Source organism: Poecile atricapillus, chromosome W, assembly GCF_030490865.1.
Source record: "Poecile atricapillus isolate bPoeAtr1 chromosome W, bPoeAtr1.hap1, whole genome shotgun sequence".
NCBI classification, from domain to species: domain Eukaryota; kingdom Metazoa; phylum Chordata; class Aves; order Passeriformes; family Paridae; genus Poecile; species Poecile atricapillus.
Window position 1 is genome coordinate 50,055,168 of NC_081288.1, and position 21,487 is coordinate 50,076,654.

At 35.9% G+C, this 21,487-nt stretch overlaps 1 protein-coding gene across 1 annotated transcript in view; it reads right to left on the reverse strand.

Moving 5' to 3' along the window:
* Nucleotides 1-21,487, reverse strand: part of LOC131592193 (dedicator of cytokinesis protein 4) — a 226,090-nt gene that overhangs the window by 84,835 nt on the left and 119,768 nt on the right. The window contains exons 13-14 of the mRNA XM_058863535.1: nt 13,567-13,692; nt 379-503 (exon numbers count right to left, since the gene is read on the reverse strand). Of these exons, the coding sequence (XP_058719518.1) occupies nt 379-503; nt 13,567-13,692 (251 nt within the window). The remainder of the gene's footprint in view (nt 1-378; nt 504-13,566; nt 13,693-21,487) is intronic.

A 21,487-nucleotide genomic window follows, 5' to 3' on the forward strand; every position in this document is an offset into this window, starting at 1 on the left:
TCTTGTGTAACATAAAAATTGCATATTTGTAAAAAGAATTCTTAGGAAATACAAAATTCTCCCAAGCTTAATCTTGCTTCAACATTTTCCAGCATCTTAATGGAATCCTTAGGTATTTGGTTGGCAATTTTACATGTTTATCCCAATCATGTGATTTATCATAGAAATAAAACAAACATATATTAAGGTCTTATACAGACATTTTAAAAATGTTTTAAGCAAAATGGAAACACTTTGAATACCTAAAGACAGAAAAATATAAACATGTCCTTTCCAAAGTATTTTTCTAGTCTTAAACCAATGCCACAAAAGAAGACTTACATCTGAGAAAGTGTGTCAAAATTAACTACAGCAAGGAAAAGCACAAAACAAAGATACCTTTAAGATTTGACCACTGCTGTCCACCACATGCATTGTCACTTCCACATTTCTGGCCACACTTTTCCCTCCTTTTTCAAATTCTCCTCTTTCTACAGTGATATATAAATCATTCCTCATTTCACCTATCAAAAAAACAAACAAAATAATGTATCCAAAAGTCAGTCCAACTTGCCTACTTTTTGCTTTTAGTACTTCAGTAGATTTGCATTTTATCTTACAAAGGATAGTGCTACACCCACAATTTATCAATATTTTTGGATTTTGAACAATAATTGTTTTCATAAACCAAAAAAAGCAAAAGGTCTTCATCCCTCTCAAACCCCAAAGATTATCTGCCATACTAAACCAGTTCCAGGGGCTTCTACTCATCTGTTAGATCTGTCTGGTCTTTACATTCCCCCCTCTAGATAAGCTAGTGTGTAGCTCCACCTAATTCCATTTTTCTTCTAATCTAAGACAACATTATGTACTTTCTTTCATCTGTAATCATTACAATTCTCTGTTTAACTGATTGCAACTTTTTTCCACTTACTCTCAAAAGGAAGTGTATTATTTTGCAAAAGGAAAAACCAAGAGGCTGGTGGTGTTTCCATTAGAAGGGCAGTTTTCCCAGATTGTATAGAAATGTGTAATCTGAAAAATCTCAATATATTTTACACTAATAGGGTGTTCCAAAGCTTATGAGGAAAAAGTTTGCTAAGTTAGCTTATTTTTCACTTGTTGGAAAGGCTTCTGAGAAATTAGACTCTCCATCAGGACATTTAAACTACAATTCCAATACAGACACTACCTCAGTACCACATGGTAAGTACAAGCTAGCATACTTAAACTGAAGTTCTTTGCATGTTCATGCAGTATCACACTAAGTAGTCTGTCAGAATATAAACAGACCACAGGGACAAGATCAATAGTAATTTTATTTTAGTTTCAGCTGACACAAATTACAAAGTTTGATGAAAAAAGGAAAGAGAGGTTGCAGCGGGGAAAGAACAGGGGGAAATGAGTACTGGTGGTGACTGAAGTGCCATAGTAGGGAAGCCCTGTCCTGTTTAAAGACGCTGAATCTATTTCTAAAGAGTTTAAACTGATCCAGCTCTTGACAAACATTACCAGAACTACTTTGTAGCAACTGGACTTTCCTTGTGAAAGGCAGAACAGTGAAGGATGAATAGCATCATAATTAGGAGAATTCTCTAAAATTCTTATTTCTGTTTTTTGTTGAAACAGAATTGAGAACATATGTTTTCATCTAGAGAAATGCAAGTTTATTGAAAAGGTAATATCTTTTAATAAAGCAGATTTTCACTCAGCACTGCTGAAATAAAGTGTGACAGTTTAGTATATTTACAGGTGTGCCATGTAGAAGGCAACTGTGGGTTGTGTACTTGTATTGTGGGTAAAATTAATTCTACTATATGTAACATAAATAATAGACATATCTTTAATTTCTAGCTTCATTTTGATTTGCAACTAGAATTTTATTTGCTTGAACTTTCCACAATACTCTCATGTTTCACATTCCTTGCATTTTACTGCACGTGACTTCTCAGTGATTTTTAAGTAACAGAACCAATGATCTTGCTATAGTCACCTAATATTTTTATAATATTATTACATCACTGGATGCAAAATAATTTAATGATTCCTCCAAAGCACAGTCTAAATGATAAAAAAAGTTAAAGAAGAAACTGCCGTATCACGAATCCCTCATGGCCCATGCCCATAAACAAGGGGGGAAAATCTGCTTTTGTATTACCTTATTATCAGTTACCTGCTGAAACAATCATGGGCAGAGGCTAGAATACAGCTAGACAAAATCAACAGAACAAACACTAGATTGTATTCTCTTAAGAGTTTCTGAAGCCAAGGGTGAAAGAGCTGAATTGCTAGTAAGTGTGTGTAACCACCAGATTAGTCTCTGGTTCTTGGTGAGAAAAAGGTTTAAAATAAGCAAAAGGTTATTCAGGTGATGGACAGCAAGACTTGTAAGAAAAAAAAAAAACAAACACAAAAGGAATCTCAAACCAAGACCCAAACACAAACCTAAAGCCTTCCAAAGGATGTTATGAATGTAAGTAACGTAAAAGGATGAAAGGAAAGGATGGAGAAATTGTGGAAAAAAGATCAGCTACAGGATATGAAACAGGCAGTCGTAAGGACTCAGGAAATCTCCTGAGCTGAAAATAGCTGGAGGCTGGGAGAGCATCAGGGGGTAATTACCATACATGCATATGTGCATACTCAGCTTTTACTTTTCCTTAGGGTCTCCTTACAACAAGGGTCCTCAGTTAGATGGACCCTTGATCTGAATCTGTAAAGCTGCTCTTATGGTTTATTCAAGTAACAAAATTAAAACTTAAAAACTCATTAAGACTACCATTAGAACTACTAGATTATAATTATTTCTACATTGCAGTACTATTTCATTAGAAAAATTTTATAAGTTAGAATAGCATGTTTATCAAAGGAGCTTGCAGCATGTTGGGTCCTTGCTTAGTATATGCATATACTGGGCTTGGTTCTAGTTAGTGCTGCCTGCTGGTGTCTTTCAAGTATTTCACATTGAGAAAAAATGACAACACACTGAATTCAGAAAAAGCAGCTTTGTTATAGAGTTGATTTGAGCAAACAACTTGTAGGTGCAGCAATACGTCTTTAAAAATTACCTTGAATCCTACAGGCATTTGTGCTACATTATTTTTATTTATCTGCACAGATTTATTTCAATTTTCCATGGGATCTTCACAGAAACATAACCATAACCGAATAATTGTGGTTATAACCATAACCACCACAAATTTAATCACTTACCCCAGGTGTAAATCGGTGAAAACTGTAAGTTTTCCTTTTTAAATGGAGTAAACTGTATGGGACTTAAATGCAAATGCAAATGACAGTGGACTGGGAGGCCCTATTACCAGAAGTGTTCAAGGCTGGAAGTGGTTTTAAGCAGCCTGACCTAATCAAAGACATTCCTGCCCATGTGGGTGGGCAGAAATAATAATCTGTAAACATTCCTTCCAACTCACACCAGCCTATTCTACTTGCAAAAAAATAGAAGACCATTTTTAGAAGAAGTAGCTTGGGCTCCACAGACTTTTTTTAAAAAAAATCCCAACTTGTTGTGTTTTACCTTTTTAATTTTCATAAGAAATCAAATCACAGTGAAAAAGACAGGTGTAGGATGTACTTTCTCAAATATTTACCTGCTGTTGTCCTAACAGAGCCTTGACAAAGTTTGTAATCAATGTCATGAAAAGATATTTCAGGTGAATCTTGCCCTGATCTCTCTCTCTATTCAGGAAACTCTGCTTTGTTTTCAATGTCTTGAAGAAACTCAAGACATGTTGGTCATGTTAGTGAAAGAAAATGCCATTTTTTCTCCATTATCATGCATGGCAAATTAAATCTAGGAGGAGACTAAGCCTCTTATGCTATAGAAGGAATAACCATGTTTGATAAGTAAATGAATAGAAAAGCAGAAGGGTAAAGAATAAAAAGACTGAAATACACTGGAAAATTAATTTAAAAACAAGCAAACTCTGGACTATGTATCGAGTATACAGTCTGTATCACGTGGATACAACATCAGCCTCCTTTCCTCAAAGTATGTGGCATATCTGGTATTTTATAATATCTACAGAAATGTAGGGTTCCTATCTGGAGGCACACAGATATTTCACTATTGATTTAAAACACAATCATTACTGGCAACCAAAGTATAAGAAAACCAGCTATATTGAACTTGCACCGTTCAGCTGAGTTCTGAGATGTTAAGAACTTTACACCATGTTCCTGACAAATCTTTAGCACAGTATTTGAATAAACATATCATGAGTATAAGTACATAAAATCAAAAAAAATCAACAGGTTTAGAAATATCAAGCACAAATTCTAATCAGAAAACAGCTGCTGGTAAAAAAAATAAAAATTTGACAAGTAAATGTCACTCTGGAAAAAAATTGGAATAAAAACCTAGAAAATTATATTTGGATACAAAATTTTAAAATTATTTCACTATTGATAAAATGGCCTGGAGACATCCTAATTGCTTTTACTTTCTCATCATAAAAATGCTATTTTTTAATATTCCTTAACAGAAATTCTCACTCCAAAAATTGAGATTGTCTGCTTAAACTAAGTTAGGGCATTCTTTTGTGGTCCCACTTCCTATAAAATAATTCCAAACCCTCCACAAAGCATTCAAACACCAGCAAATTGCTGAATCTATCTCTATTCCTTTAACTGATCCTTTTTATTTATGACAACTATAATTACATGTTTGATTACAAGAATATGCACCATTTTTCTGTGGGATCTTTGTCTTCACCAGTACACCAGACAGCTTAAATCAACTTCTTTTCTCTAATGTGGAAAATTATCATAAGTAGCACTGAAAGGCCAAGTCCTGCTGAATATCAGAGTTCTGAAGTAGGCTTTGGTGAGTACAAATGGCATCTTCAGCTAAACTATCTGCATGACTCAAATAAATCTTATAGGTGTATGTGTACTGAGACTTTGTACAGTGTTACACTTCACCAAATGTGAGGAATCAACACAGAAATAGGAAGGGCACATTTCAAATAGCACAGTACATCAGATTTTAGTTACTGGTTGAAAACATACCTACAGAATACAGCATAGGTAAGACAGAGAATTGTTGTACATTGGGTGTGAGATGGTAAACAACAAAGAAGAAATAAAAAAGTTGGTGTTGGTCCCTATGAGGGTGGGAAGTAATAAGCTGCTTCTTGGAAAAAACAGAACTGTGAGGATCAAAGAGCGTATCTAGGGAAGCTGTTTATTCTTGTGACAATCATGCAATTGAATGTGTTGAAAAGGGGTATATTCTATCCTAATTACAGAAGTGACCCAATAAACTCAACGCTTTGGGACTTCTTAGTCAGCACCCTATGATTTCACTTTTCTACAAAAAGTAGGCTGACAAATTCCCACAAGAGCTTCTAATATTAAGTGAGAGTTAAAGCCATATGGAAACTGAAATTCCACAGATTTAAACAACAAAAGTCAAGCTGCAGTGGCATGTATACAGACATAACTTTTTGATGCAGCACAAGCTTTCAGTGTACATTCTGCATGGACAGCCACTCTAGTATGTGAATTGTAAGTGAAAGGTGCTGAATTGAAATGTCTGGGTTGCTAAATAGAAATGTGTACAGCCCAGCACTGGCAGTACCTGCCTCTTCATGTGGTCCTGCCAATACATTGCAGCTTTGATCTGGCAAAAATATCTGGAAAGCACTCTCCATGGGCTAGGAGAAGAAAAAACTCCAAACCCTTCTTGCCTCAGCTATAGGTTCTTACCAGGTACATTATAGCTCAAGAATCCTGACCTATGAAGAAGCAAATGCTTCATGACTGCAATCCAACTAGCAATGAATGGTACAAGGGCGGAACGGGAGTGAAGGACAGAAACCTGATCAGTATCAATTATATGCAAAAGTCTAATATTAGGAACAGGAGGGAAAGGCCAATTAAAGACAAAAACACCCATGAGAAGACTGCTGGAGGACACAGTTAATGGGGGTCAGCCTTCCTCAACCTGTCAACTATAAACTACAAATATTAAATAAGCAGTAAAGAGAAAAGAGCCAGGAGTAATTTGCAGGCCAGAAACGACAATGTGTGCTCGGGCTCCTATTATGTCCACTGCACACTTTTATTATGGGATGGCTCTGCAGGCTCCCTTTCCTTCATAGGCTGGAGGCTCCATCATCACTATCAAGTACCTGCATACAAGCAGTGGTCCTCCTGCTGCTCCCAAGCTGGACCTACGTGTAAACTGCCCCCAGGTCGGAGAGGCTTAACTGCTCCCACTGAACCCCAGGTGACAAGAACAACACAGGTAATCACTGGTAAAGAGAAAGTCAGATCAGTAAAAGTGTCAGGAGAAGCTTTGTATGAATGTATCGTTGCTACTACTATTTTTATAGAAACATTTGCACCTAACCATCAAAGCAATGATCTTCCATCTCAAAATTGTTTTTAAACTTACACTGACAAAGCTGTGAGTTGCAACTGCAACACATATAAAAAGACTTTTCTCATATTTCAAACATATTTAGAGCTGCAGAATCTCTTGTAGCACATTAATATGAAACAAGGGTTTCAAGCAAAAGATAGCTGCCGAAGATCAAAGGTAGTGTCTTTGTTAGAAACAAGACTTTACTTTGCCAGTTATCATCAAAAAGCTTTCTAGTAAAATAACTTTCAATTTGCTTGTTTAGTAGGGTAACAAAACACAGCATGATTGTATTTGAACAAGCATCTCTGATAGTTACTGCTGTCCTGACAACAGCCACTAATTTAAAATTAAGTGTACAGAACTCACTAGGAGCTTTTGTTTGGAACTGCTCTTTTGAAAGCTTTGCTCAGAATTGTACATGCTTTAGAACCATGAATTGCAAAAGAGAAAAAAAAATAATTTAGTTTAGAGGAAGTTTCTGTTCATTTACATCTATGAAAAATACAAGCTAATGAGATGTTTTATACACTAAACATATCTTAAACAGCTCTTAAAAAAATTTCAGTAGTAGGCACTGCAAATCTCTGGATGTGGCACAGACAACATAGTATTAACCCAGAATGTAAATCTTGCGGATGAAAAACATTTTAGAGAAAAGATCCATAGAATACTTTGTAGAATGAGAAAAGAGGTGTGTAGCAACTGCCAGTGGGAGGATCTTAAAAAAAAAAAAACAAAAAAAAAACCAGATGGTGATTTTAACTTTTAATTTGAGGAGAGGGCTAAGGAAGCTTAGTAAAGCTTTCCCACTTGCTAATCCCTTTCTGGCAGTTGAACTTTGATGATTTCACAGTCCAACTTCCATGCAATGAGGTGGGACATCTTCAACTAGAGTAGATTGCTCAGAGCCCTGTCCAATCTGTCCTTAAATATTGCCAGGGATGGGACATCTACACTCTCTCTGGGAAACCTGTGTTGGTGTTCCTACCCTTTCTAAAAAACTTGGTGCAATGTTTCTTTTTACAGTCACTGGGTATTCCATGTGACTGCCATGACTTTTCAAATATCATGGAGTGGCTTGGCAACTCTATCAGCCAATTCACTCAGGACCCTAGGATGCATCTTGTCAGGTCACAGACTTAACTATGTTTAGATTCCTCAGGTGATTACTGTTTTCCTGAATTGCTACCTTTAGTCCCTGCATTGAGGTCCACCAGCTTGATGGGCTGAGAAGAGAGACTTACAGCGAAAACAGGCAAAAATATTGTTGAGCATCTCAGCCTTTTCTTCTCATCTGTTACGACCAGTTTACCAGTCATGTTCATCACAAGGAGTATGCTTTGCTTTTGTCTGGCTGAAATACTTACAGAAGATCTTATTTTCCTTACTGATTTCAGCTCCAACTTTGCCTTGGCCTTCCTGACCCCATCACTACACAATTGGGCAATATCCCAATATTCTTCCCAGGATACCTGTTCTTCCTTTCACTGCTTCTGCACTTCCCCATTGTCCTTTAGTTTGACCAGCATGTCTTCACTCAACTACTCTGTTCTCCCTTCCTGATTTCTTACACATTTAATTTAAAAATTAATTTTAAAAAATCAAGTTAAGCGACCTAGGATCATTTGTGAAAATTCTAATACAGAAGGATGTTATCTGAGAGAAGGGCATTCTTAAGGACAGCAGCTCAGGAAGACAGTCAGGCATGTTGCATTTCACAAAGAATTTCATCACTGTTGGAAATGAAATCCCATTACTGAAACAATTTCCTTTTCGTTTTGCATTTTAGAAGATACTGAAAGACTGACTGGCTGCTTATCAGGGAATATATTCAGCACTTTTAAAAAGGGGGGCAAATCTCATTGACATGCTTGAAGCTGCCAGTGAACATGTTTGAGTTTTAATGACTGTGATAACCACCAGTCAGCAGTCTGTTCAGTGCTTTTCCCCCACAGAGCACACTTCTCCATTACTGAGGCAAAGAACAACCAAGCAAATCTGGCACACATTCACCATATTTATGAGTAATATACACACATGACTCAAGAACGAGAAGACGTTTTACTTGGTGCTTAAATAGATACAATACAAAGAAAAACTCTGAGACTGGGATCTTCTGGGTGATACTTGACAAAAAATTATTTGGGGCAGGTCATGTGTCTGTATTTAAGTATATTACAGGGCATGGACAGGAAAATTGAAGGCAATTTCTACTATTTATATACTAGCAGCTAGTTTATGTATTATGACTGATTTTCTTGTTTATATATGGGAAACTTAATTAAAACAACTCTGCATGTTAGGATTTTGGGAGCATTGGCCACTTTGATAACACCACTGCCTTTTTATTATTAGATTAAGTAGATTTGGGCATTTAAATCAGAGATGAATAAACTGATTTTTTTTAATGCTTTCTTCAGTTACTTTACTTTTGGTTTTTAATATAAGATTATCTGCATTTTCAGCTTTACTGCAGAAACATTCAACAAGTCCTAAGACACACTCACCAGAAAACATCTGATTAAGCAATGAAATGCCCTTCACAAGGAATTCTCAAACAAATACTTTCAGATTTCAAATGGCTCGTACATCTACCATGTAATACCCAATTGTTCTGTGACTTTTTTCTCTTCCTTTCCACGAAATGTAAAACAAGTGAGGAATAAAAGACTTGCAAATTCTTTTCAACAGAAAACTTTGACCTGTTGACTTTGTCTAGCTTCAAAACAAAGAAAATATTTCCAACAGAATTTTGAAAGTCTGTTTGTTTTTGCAGACCTAACACATTCACTTGCTAATTTGCCAATGTTCCTTACCTGGTTTATCAAAGAAAAAATTCCAAGCTATAACTGTCCTTGCAAACACTTCCCATGCATCACTGCTACTTATTCTATGCTCAGTAGAAAGCCAGTTTATTCTTCAAATACTATAAACTGCAGAAGGCCCCATTCTACATTTCCAAAGATTTTAAATCAAGGGAAGTTAAATTCTGGTTTGTCTTCTCTTTCCATAGTTTTCTTCTATTTTTTTCCTTCAGTTTCTAATGAACCAAAAAAATAAGATAGAGGAGATGGAAAGGTGAAGGGAAACACTACACAAGTTCCTTGCACTTGTCTAACCAAATACATCATATCTTTCTTTTCTCCAGTGACTTGTAGAAATGTTAATTCCTTCAACAGAAAGTATTAAAGTTCTTAAAAAGTATTAAAACAGGATTTTAAAAGCAGGGGATAGTCCCCCTACAGTACTACAGTTTTGTGAAAGGTCAAAATTCAGGGTGTGTCTTTACCCATTTATTGCTTATACATATTTTGTGTAACTAATATATCCAGTGGCAGAAGTTCAATTTAAACTGCTTGTACTTCATATAGCATAAAGAAGTTCAGAAAAATTCACTCCACTCCTCAAGGAAGAAAAATGTTTAAGTGTGTCAGACATAGACTTCCTCTCCTAGAATCAACAGCTCTTTACTAACTCCAAGCTCACTGGCAGATACAGACACGTACCATGATGAAGACTACATATTCCACAGCTTTCTTTACATTTTTGCTATCCAGAATTGTTTTCTATGCTTTGAAAGAATGAATGCCTCTAGTAAAAAATCACATAATTTGTGATAATGAATGTTATCACAAAGATAGCATTTTGTAAGACCATTTGTATACAAAGACAGGATTCTATTTCTTGTTTTATTTTAAAAGGATTTTGAAAACAGTAAGAAAGGTTGTGAGTGTGTACTTGCACATGAAAAGACCTTTTAATAATCCAGATGAAGGCATAATTAGTACATTCAGTAGCTTTGAAGGACAGGATCTGATGAGATTTAACTGGACAGCAAAAGGACATTTAATGAAGTTGAAAGGTGACAAATGTAAAGCAATGCAGATGTGATGGTAAAAAAAGTTACTTTTCCTAAATTAACCATATGAAAGCTTAATGCTGGAAACTTAAAAAGTGCACCAGTATACTGGGCACCTCATTCTACCTGCTAAATGAGCAGAAATTGTAATTAAAAAAAAAAAAAAAAGAAAAGAAAAAGACAAAGCTGAAACAAAATGCAACTTTTAATCTTGGACAAATAAGTTTGAAAGAATGAAATACCATTACAAAAATTCAATAGTGCAGCTACATGTAGTCTTTAGCAATGCTATTTGTCAAAATTTATCACAGAATTAGAATAGGACCAAAAAATTCCAATAAGCCAAGACTTCTCCAGCCAGGACTGACTAGCCCAGCTCTAGATACCAGTGCAGATACTACACTAATCTTATGTACAAGGTAAACAGTGGTCAAAGTAGGACCATTGTAGTGATGCACCAATTCTTTAACCTATTCTAATATCACAAGAGTTCAATAATTTGGATGGACAGGAAGAAATATTAACTCTTATCCTTGAATTACATAAACTATTATATATCTATTATGTATGCAAATCTAACTAAGAGTGCTCCTCAAAAGGATACTACATTTGTAAATGTCAAATGCTAAATTCTATATACTAAATAGTGATATGGTTGTTAGGAAATAGTGAGCACAGAAACTCAGTGTGCAAGCACAGCTGTCTGTCAGTGTTGCACAAAGCTTCCTGAGAATATTGGCTGTATATCTGCAGACAACCACACCAGAATGCTGGAACAGAATTTACCAGTGGCTTGCATGGAGTCTGCCCTGAAACCCTAGTCAAACCTAGAAAATGCATATTGATTAAATTTACAAGTTGACTCTTTCACTGCCTGTCCTTCTTTTGTTGGCTAGAATAAAGTGAGTTACCTATTTCACTTTTGCCTTTTTGAGTCATAGCCATCTACTTTTTTTCCAGACATCTACTTCATTTCCTAAAACACTTGGAGTTCTTCATTAAGAAATTCCAAGGGTCCTGGATAGTGTATTTTGTGGCTTCAGCCTGTCAAGCTGCAGTGACATAGAAAGCATTAGTCTATAAAAACATTATTATTGTCAATTCTGGTTTGGCACGTATGCTGATCCCAGTTACTTTTCAAAGCAAAACCTCCACAGAGCAAAGGATTGATATGACAAAAAAAAGAAGGTCAGAGAGAGTTTAAATACACCAGAATAGGAGAGAGACTTAAAATATGGCATTTCTAAGAGAGATACTGCAGTTTAACAGCATGAAGCATTCCTTATTGAATAATTCAAGAGAGTCTTATTCACAACACTAACCTAAGTGCTAATTAGCCACAGCAACACCCTTTCAACAAAAATATAAAGTAAGACCTAATTAATGACCATTTCTAGTGGCAAAAGATGAAGTTCTCTAATTTATCTGTGAAGAAAAAACAACACTAGAAGAGAAATAAAATGAAAGGGGATCTTTAAAATAAAAAAGCATTTCAAAGGCTATGTTGCTGAGGGCAGTTCAGGGCCTAGGGCATATTGCTCTACTTAGTCCTTGAAACTCATCATTGCAAGACTGAGATTATTATTTCTCTTTAGGAGAAATCCCTTCCATGCCAGTAAACACAGAAGTTGTACATTATTTAAATTGATGCATACATACAATTGGACTGAGAAAGCAGTATACCAGAACCCATATATTATTTTTTTTACTAAAACAGTGACAAAGTGAACCTGCATAAAATTCTTTGAAACTCAGTCAAGAAACTCCTCCAGCAGCTGATTACCCTGTACTCTGCTATAACATGTTTTTTGCAGTTTAGTACATCACATTATTTCTCAACTGGAAAATAAGGGGACAGGAGATCTATTTATAGAACTTAACAAATTTGATAACACAGAGCAGCAGGTCACTAAATCACAGCTAACTGGAGATGCAATTCCTAATGGGAGTTACAGTGTGCTCAGTAAAACTGCTTCCACTGCTAACTGCCAGACTATCTACAACACCCATTTGATTCAAGTTTTAAATCCAACAATAAGACAACAAATAAAACCTAGCTAATAAGCCATAAAATTTCAATTGAATTGCTTCCATTAGGCATATATATCTAAACTAGCTTTAAATTAAATGGCACCTGACTTAGTAATTTTATTATTCTAAGTACTGCAGTCATACCATTTTCATTGTAGTGCTGAAACTGTTTTATTAACTTGTGTTATGTGCATGTTTTAAGTGGCCAGTAGTGCTGATCAAGGATGCAGAAGGACAGATGTTTAATTGGCAGTAAGCACACAAGAGTGAATTCTCAGTTGTCAAGTTTCAGGCAGAAGTTCAAGAGAAATACATGCCCACAGCTAAAGCTGAGCCTCATCACTGAGCTTCAAATGCCTATTTTAGACCTCCTAGATTAGTGAAGTATGAAAGTTTATTTATTCTTGCCTCAGAACCTTAGTTTGCTTCTGATTTAGGTTCACAGGAATGCAAAGACAAATCTTTATAGGAAGAAGATAGTCTCTATTAAAAATCTGAAAGTCATGAGGATGATTTACATTTGAGAAAGTCAAGACTGCATGGGTGGACTCAGCTGAAAAGAAGATGTGAGCTCCTCCCTGCAACATTTCTCAGCAACAAGATAACACCCTAATCATGCCAAACTGATCTGCTTGAAAGTATGCTTTTCCTTTAAAGAGACATTTTCTTCCTAATTTCCAACAACCCACTGAACTTATTAAAATTTTCATTTCAGGGATGAAGCTATAAATTCTGTTCTACGATCTTCTTCCTACATTTGCTTCTTCTCATTCACACTGACACAACTTTTCACCTTCCTTAGCACTACTTTAAGTACTTGCATATTTTGTCATATAACATAAGCAAAGTGAAGTCCCTACATCTATATTATTATCTATTTCCAGTCATTTCCAGTATTTGAGACACAAACCTCATGAAAACAGAAGCTGTACAGTACCAGTAAAATTCTGTGAGTCTTTATTTAGAAAGGTAACATCTCCTATGAACAAAAAGTTCTGCTGGTTATCTTTTTTCCTGCATAGAGCTCAGCAATCTTGCATTCAGTCATCTTTACTTCTATAAAGTGAGGTTCCATCTCTTAAAGAAGGCCACATGCTTTTTAACACAGGCATAATAACTATACAGTATAATGCAAAGGGGCCACTGGGACACAATCTTCTATCTTTTTGAAAAAATGGTAACTTAAAAGTCTTGGGAACTGTTTAAGAAGTTTCAGAATACAGTATTCATTTGAAAATCAGCTGAAAATCAAGTAATTCTCCTAAGTTCTTTCTTTTATTGCTTATTAGGATAGTTTTCTGTAACTTACCCGGCATTATAATATTGGAAAAACCTAATTTCCTTGTTATAGATACTCCATGGGTAAATCTGGATGTATACTCCCTCCTAATTTGTTCTATGTCTCCATGAAGCAACTGAAGAGAAACTGCCAGACCTGAAAATAAAGAGCAAAACAATGAAAAATTAGACATTCAAACAGATTATTATCAGTATTTCTTAAAAATTTTATATATTTGCAAGTACATATGCATTCTGGAGGACAGATATTCAGGGGAAGTTTAGCAATAACAAGTCAACCCACTTCAATTTTTAAGTAAGTATATTTGTGAAGGGAATCAACATCCAAAAATCAGTAAAGACTTGAAAACAACTACCCATGAAAAAGCATCAGCAAATTATTACTGATGTGTAATTGAACAACAATGACATGTATGAAAATTATCTCAGTAGGGAGAGACTAATGTTTTAACTAAAAAGAGAGCTAGAAAGAGGTCAATTTGGAGAAATTTCCATCTGAGTATTTGCTACCATTTCAATTTTTCACTTCCTTCAACACATTCCTGTCTTTATTGACATGCAAGAAAAAGTGGTCATACAATGGTCCTGAGCTATGGGTGAAACACAGAAGTCTCATTACAGTGTATCACTTTATATCACCTGATATAAAGTTATACAATTTATTAATCCAAAATCTGAAGAAAAAAAATTTAGTAAGCTCATATAGGATAATCGGTATTCTTAGGAACAGTAATTTCCTAATGACTGAAATTAAAACTTTTTTTTTCAACATTCGTCAGATTTAATCAGTCACACTCTTTCTAAGTTTGCTAGAAGACATGCAAAATGCAAGGGTGGCCATATAATAATTTTCCAATTTTTATTCTTCTAGAACCAAAGAAGCATAGCTTCTTCTACTACATCTGCAGTACACAAAAAAATTGCGAAGAGCATACTTCATTACAGTGGAGATTAACAAAAGCAACAGGCATGCCTTTTGCTTATATCAAATATAATCACTGAGGCAAGTGTCAGAATGATACAGCTTGTAAAGATTAATCTTGCCTGACCTTCAGCGTTACTACAGCACATCACGTGTCAACATACAGATCAAGGAGAAGATAAAAGCAGACTCTTTGTATACACTCAACAACTGCAGATAAACAGACAACTCAGAAGAAGAGTCATAACGAATGTGAGATTAAGTTGAAGCAAATAACACGTGCAACACAGACTGAACAACAAGGTCATCAGTCCTTTTGGCTTTGAAAGAAATTTTCCCTACAACCATGTTACTATTTAACTGAATAAATTTACTTGAAGTCTGGCAGTTCCTAAAATCAGGGCTCAAAACTCTGTACTATGTACTGCCAGTCCAGGCTCCTGCAGATCAGATATCTAATTACCATGACAACTTTTATATTTTTCCTCTTACCTACACTTACGTTTTCTTATTTTGGCAACTCTAGAGAATGTGATACTCTGACCAAACTTTCCTTCTCATGAAAAATAGCTCGCCTACACATCTCCAACCGAGTACATAAACAAATCTTACAAGGAAAAGCATTCAGCGAAGCCTTTTCTATTTTAAGGACTGTATTTAATGCCATGGATATTAATTATTTTTTGTAGGGGAATTTGTTCCATGGTTATACAGTGAACAACCTTTAGGAAGTAGTGACAATTATTATTTAGGCAGGTGAGAAAATAACCCGCACTGTGGCTAGCTGAGAATACAGAATCTTGGTACAAAGTCATACAGTCAAAATTCAGGCTCTGTCAGGGCAGGTGAAAGGTTTTTCATTGCTGTATGGGACAAGCTAGGCTGGGTATAGCTCCCTTATAAATATGGATATTTAGCCCACCCCCAATCTTGCTGCTTTTATATTTTAAGAAATTGTTATACATATACATGTATAATCATGCCCTCATATGCCCCTATTGCACTGTTTCCTTGGAAACCTGAAAAATCCACTTGCTATTGTTACAGATCGCATCTACCACAATAGCATTAATCAGATATTGTACACTTCCTGGTGTAAAGTTATTGTGTTTTCTAAACAAAGGTTGAAAACTCCAAATCCAATTTTCTCTCAGTACAAATTTCACAGATTTCCTTGAAAAATTTTATTTAACTCTAAAATCAGATGTCAAAAAACCCTCATCAATGGCTAAACAGTTTTAACTTGAGAAAAAAAGCTATCTGTCAAGGATTTGAAGGACTTTCTCATGCAAGGCAAGAAAGATATAGAGCTCTGTATTTCATGGCATTTGTTGTTAGAAAATACATCTTTATACATCCAAAAGCATATCAAGAAATGTCTCAGCAAACACACTTGAAACACACTTGAAACACAGGTTAGCCATTTTACCTATAGTTTAAATACATCTTTGGAATATAAATCACATGCATTTCCCAGCTTTTCAGAAAAATGAAGAATACTGTGTTATTCATGATAAGCAAAGTTACTTAAAAATATCATGTGGTCTAAGGACGCCAGTAAATGGGAAAAAGTGGAAGTCAGCCAGAATGGAAACAAAGCAAGGATGCATAGAGAAGGCAATCTGATGGACTGCCAAAAATCAAGTCTTCAAGTCAACAGTTTTGCCACTGAGGACCTAGTTGCCATACATCAAGGAATTGACAAGAAGGGAACAGATAAATCTGGTAAAAATGCTAAAGTTGGGAGCACACAGACTTTACATAATCAGTGAAAAAACAATTCCCAGGTGAGCATTCAGATTGCTCTGTCAGAGCTCTACTAATTTTGCAAGTCACCCATAAGGGACAGAAATCCTAAGAGGCATACTGTTACTGAGGTGTGATACCCACGTTACAGAACAGGTTGTCTGAATTCCCAGTGATTTGTCACATTCAGGATGCTGAGATGGGCAAAAGGAACATACTGTTTATGAAAGGGTTTCCCCTGGAACTGGTTTCATTCTGCTCCCGAGATCACACTAATTGATGACCAATAATTGGCCACTGGTGAGCTGTTCACAGGCCTCTAGTACCATCCTATACCAGTCCTTTCAAGGCCTCAGTTGTGGTGACATGCCCTTACTCTTCTGTGTTCCATTTTAGTCTGGGGTTATAGATAGTTAACTCTACACTGAGTAACTACATGTTGTAGCTATTTGTTAAATACAAAGCATACATACCAGGGTGGGTTACACCACACAACTGCACAAAATTAAGCAAGAGCTATAATAAGGCAGATAAAATGTATTATTCTGTCATTAGATATATGCTTTTACAAGTCAGAAGAAATCTCCAGGCAGGGTGGGACAAGTCCAGCCAGCCAAAGCCAGATAGGTAAAGAGGACCTTGTTGTCAGCTGAACACAAAGCCTGTGGCCAGCTGCAAACCACAGCAATCCCATGTTAACGGTTTTATAAAAATGCAGTACACTCACTAAAGAAAGTAGACACCCATCATGACTGAGAAACCATTCAAATATAATAAAAATAATGGGGAACAGGTACTTTAAAAAGATATAATAATTCACATTTTACAAGGGCCTAAAATTTGTGTGCTTATTATAAATTGAGCTACCAGAATATCAATAAGCATTAACTAACATAATTTAAAACGTAATGACACATCACATTCAGATTTTCAGAAGGGTGCAGACTCAGCTTAAAAGGGACTCCCTCACACACATTGCAAGACAAAGTACATTGAAGAGAAACTCACAAGTTGAAACACATCACCCTTCAATTAAAAGAGAGGAGAGTTAGATGTTAGGAAGAAATTCCTTATGGTGAATGTGGTGAGCCACTGAAAAAAGATGCCAGGAGAAATTGCAGATGTCCAATTCCTGAAAGTGTCCATGTTAAACTGGGCTCTGAGCAACCTGATCCAGTGGGTTGCATCTCTGCCAACAGCAGGGGGACTGCACACAGCAAAATTATTAGCTTTAAACAAAAAACAGAACATTTTGTGATGGGACAGCTGTTCAGAGACAAAACAAAATAGAAATCTGCAACATCCCATCGTACACTGCATCTGACTGTGGTTGAAAGGACCACTACACCACCTATGACACCTGGGAGCCATCAAAAACTTCACAACTATGCATTTTCCATTTCTAGAACATTAGGAGCTAAAACATAACAACGAAAATTATTATCCAGTCTCAGAAGGACTGGCACATTTTCTTTAATAACGTATGTAGTCTAGCTTTGTCCCCTCAGAAAAAAAACTTCAATTACCTCCCCAGTGGTAATTAAAACCTCTTGTGTTAGCTATTATTCTTTATTTACCCCAGTTTTGAAACCACTACTACAATACTCTGTAAGGAACTGCAAATAGGTATGCTTTTATTTCTTTTGCAAGCACATGAAATTTCTTACTATTAACTCGTACTAAATTTCAACCCAAGACAGATTATTTTTATCATCCAGATGAAAGAGAATGCAGAAATTTGTGAAGCTGCTGAATAAGCATCCCAGATTTTTGTTAGATTTGTCATTTTACCTTCAAACAGCTTTTGTACTGCATTATTGATTTCTGCACTTAGTTATGACAAAAGGCATCTGTTCATTATGCTTATAGAGCCTTTATTTGCATTTGAGCTGCTGGGGGGAGGGGAAAGAATTTACATTCAGCTTCTATCTACTGCCAGCAGAGAATCCTAGATTATATTAAGAAGAAAATGCCTAGCAGCTGCTCAGGAGACTGATAGAAGAAAAAAAAACAAACCTTGGACAGAATGTTATCCAGCACTGTTTGCATTTTTAGAAAGGTAATAAAATAAGGCATCTGTCCAAATAAAGCTGCCTAAAGGTGTTAAAAGCATTCTGAGGGTTTACAGGTGTTCACATTTCCAGTAGTGTTTTAAGAACAAAGGTAAAAAGAGAAAGGTAAAACCAGTAGATTTGCACAAACAAATGGTTTACTAATAAAATGTGATCTGGGACAAACAGTTGTATAAATCTTGGCCACACTAAACTCGATGTAGAAAATCCCACAAATTATGGTCTGGGAATAGAGAGGTAAAAAAGGAGAGGTGGATTCTGTCCTTGATGGCCTTTTTGAAGACTTCATTCTGATTGAATTGAATTATCAAAGGAAACTCCAAACTCCTCTTTTTCTCAGCTTTAAATTCTGGGGTTTAGCTCAGTAGAAAAAGAATACATGAATGTCATTGTAACATTTTGACAGCTATCTTGGAGCTCCTGTACCCAAGACTTCTGTCAAAAATGCCCTCAAGTGTATAAGGTAGGGATGTTTTTCTTCTTCAAATAGAACAGAAACACTTAAATGCAAATGACATGTCATAGAAAAACTGACTTGGAATTTCTTTACAGGGTAGATAATATAAGCTCAAGTATTTCTTGCCAGACTTACCATGGGATGAAGAATAAAGGACCAAAAGACTAAATTACTATTATAAGCATCTAGTCTACCACATAAAGACAATAAAGATTTCGGAAATAATGTCTCCAGTTCTTGCCTTAGCAGGCCCACTGCTGCCCTTTCCTATTAACAACTCACTGGGCATGTTAGCACCTATTCACACACTACAATGTTATATTGCAAAGGTGCACCATCTGGCACAAAATTTTTTTAAATTACGTTTTTACAAATTGGATGGTTAGCTAGAATACATAATTCTGTGCAAAATACATAATTCTGAAATTGTAAGTGGGTTATATTGCTTCTAATGCAAATAACAGACAAAAGGTTCCAAGAAAACACTTGTTATTTTCTCCTTCATGAAGTGCAGCTCTTCATGCAAACAGAATTTTATTAGAAATTTAGCTATTTGCATTCCAATTATGTGTCTTATTTGAAAGGAAACAGATGTTTAATAGGTACCTGTACAAAATGTTAAAAATCAAATCCCCCCCAACATAAGAACACAGTAACAATTGTAAAAAACTTGTGACTATATTCTTTGAAGAAGTTAAAATTCAAAAGTTAAAATTTAAAAGTTTTTTAAAAAGTATGTGTTCTATAATGTTCTATAATTCATTACTTGAAAATGTTAGGACTTTTTATTCTTTCAGTAGATAAAATGAAGAAAGCCAACAAGTAGAATAAATTTTTGGAAAAGGCTTACAAAAACATAATGCAACTCCAAGATAGAAATATGAACCAGCTATTGTTATTATGCAGCCTTAGCTAGGAATTTCTGTGTTTGAGTGCCACTTGAATCACATATAGCAATAGTATGTCCAGCAGGACCAGGACAGTGATTGCTCCCCTGTCCTCAAAATTGGCAAGGCCACACTTCAAATCCTGGATTCAGTTTTGGGCTCTTCACTACAGCAAGGAAACTGAGGTGCTGGAGCCTGTCCAGAGAAGGGCAACAGAGCTGGCGAAGGGTCTGGAGCACAATTTTTATGAGAAGCAGCTGAGGGAGCTGGGGTTGTTTAATCTGGAGGAAAGGCAGCTAAGGAGAGACCTTATCACTCTCTACAACGATAAGAAAGGAGGTTGCAGTGAGGTGGGGTCCATCTCTGCTCTCAAGTTCTGCACTGGAAAAGGCTGCCCAGAGAAGTGCTTGGGTAACTATCCCTGGAGATATTTTAAAGATCCACTGGCCAGTCAGTGCTGGGTTAACAGTGGGACTCCACAATCTTAAAGATCTTTTCCAGCCTAAATGACTCTATGATTCTATTATTGCAATACTGACTTGAACAACAAATCATAGTTCCTACTGAATAGAAAATCTCTCTGACAGTAAGTATCACAACAGCACATTTTTCATTCTTCTCTAAAAACAAATATTTTAGCAACACTGAAGAGAACAACATGAATTTAACTCTATTACACCCTTATCTCTTCATGGCCAAATGATCTTGGAACAACACCTTATGTGCAAAATTCTTTATATGTGTAATCTTTTGGCTTTAGAATTTCTTGAGAGCAAAAAAGAATGTCTTGTATACTTAGTGAAGCACATAAGAGCAGTGTTCTTTTTTTAAATGTATTTCAAAGAGCAGCCTTCGGTAACGACTAATTCTTAAACACATCAAACTGGAATACACATAATCTTCTTGTCACAAAACAAAGATTAAAAATGACAGATTTATAAATTGTCCTAGAACTATAGTAGCTAAGGAAATGCACTTGCTGTTTAAATGTTAGTGATGTGAAGATAAAAAATATATTTCAAAGCGATGCAGACACCTGTGAACCTTGCTGATATAATACAAACATCAGAAATCTTTTCTGTGATTAATTATATGCCCAGGAGTTACCTAAAAGTTATGTACCTAATTCTGTTTTACCTTGTCTGTGAAGTTCATGTTACTGCTCCTGCTATCATTCCTCCTCGTTGTTTCCCAGTCATTCTCCAGTCAGTTCACCACTGTAAGCCTATGCTTTCTTTTTGGCTATAACTCATAGCTGTTTCTAGCAGGGAATGCACATTTAGTTTCCCATCTGAGATTTCTTGTGCTGATTCGTGGGGAAAAAGTTCCCCTTGCAACAACCCTGAGTGTGAACTGCCAGCATAGTGTCATACAAACACAGTCACATTACTTCTGGCATCTAGAAAATACTTTAAGTTACCACAGCTCTATTCCTAGAAATATTGTAAACTTATACTGAGCTACCAATTCCCCGCTGCATTTGATCTCTCATAGCTTTTCACTCCACAAGTGTGAAAAAATGACACTCCTTGATTAAGGGGCCTCTGCAGTTTCTCCCCTGCAAGGTAAATAATGACTCTGACATGCTTGCTGCCCCAAATCAAGGAATTTGTAAGCCAAAACTTACTTTTTGTGAAATAGGAAATCGAACAGACAAATAAAAATTCCTTTAAATTTCTCAGTGTTTGACAGTAACCATGGAGAAATGATATCATCAGAGTGCCAAGGGACTGCTCAATGCAGGTAAATTAGGCATGAGAAGGCCTCAAAGCACATATCACTTTTTCTAACCAACTGTTTCCATTGTCATACTTGTCCCAGAACTTACATCTTGTCAGATGAGTTCA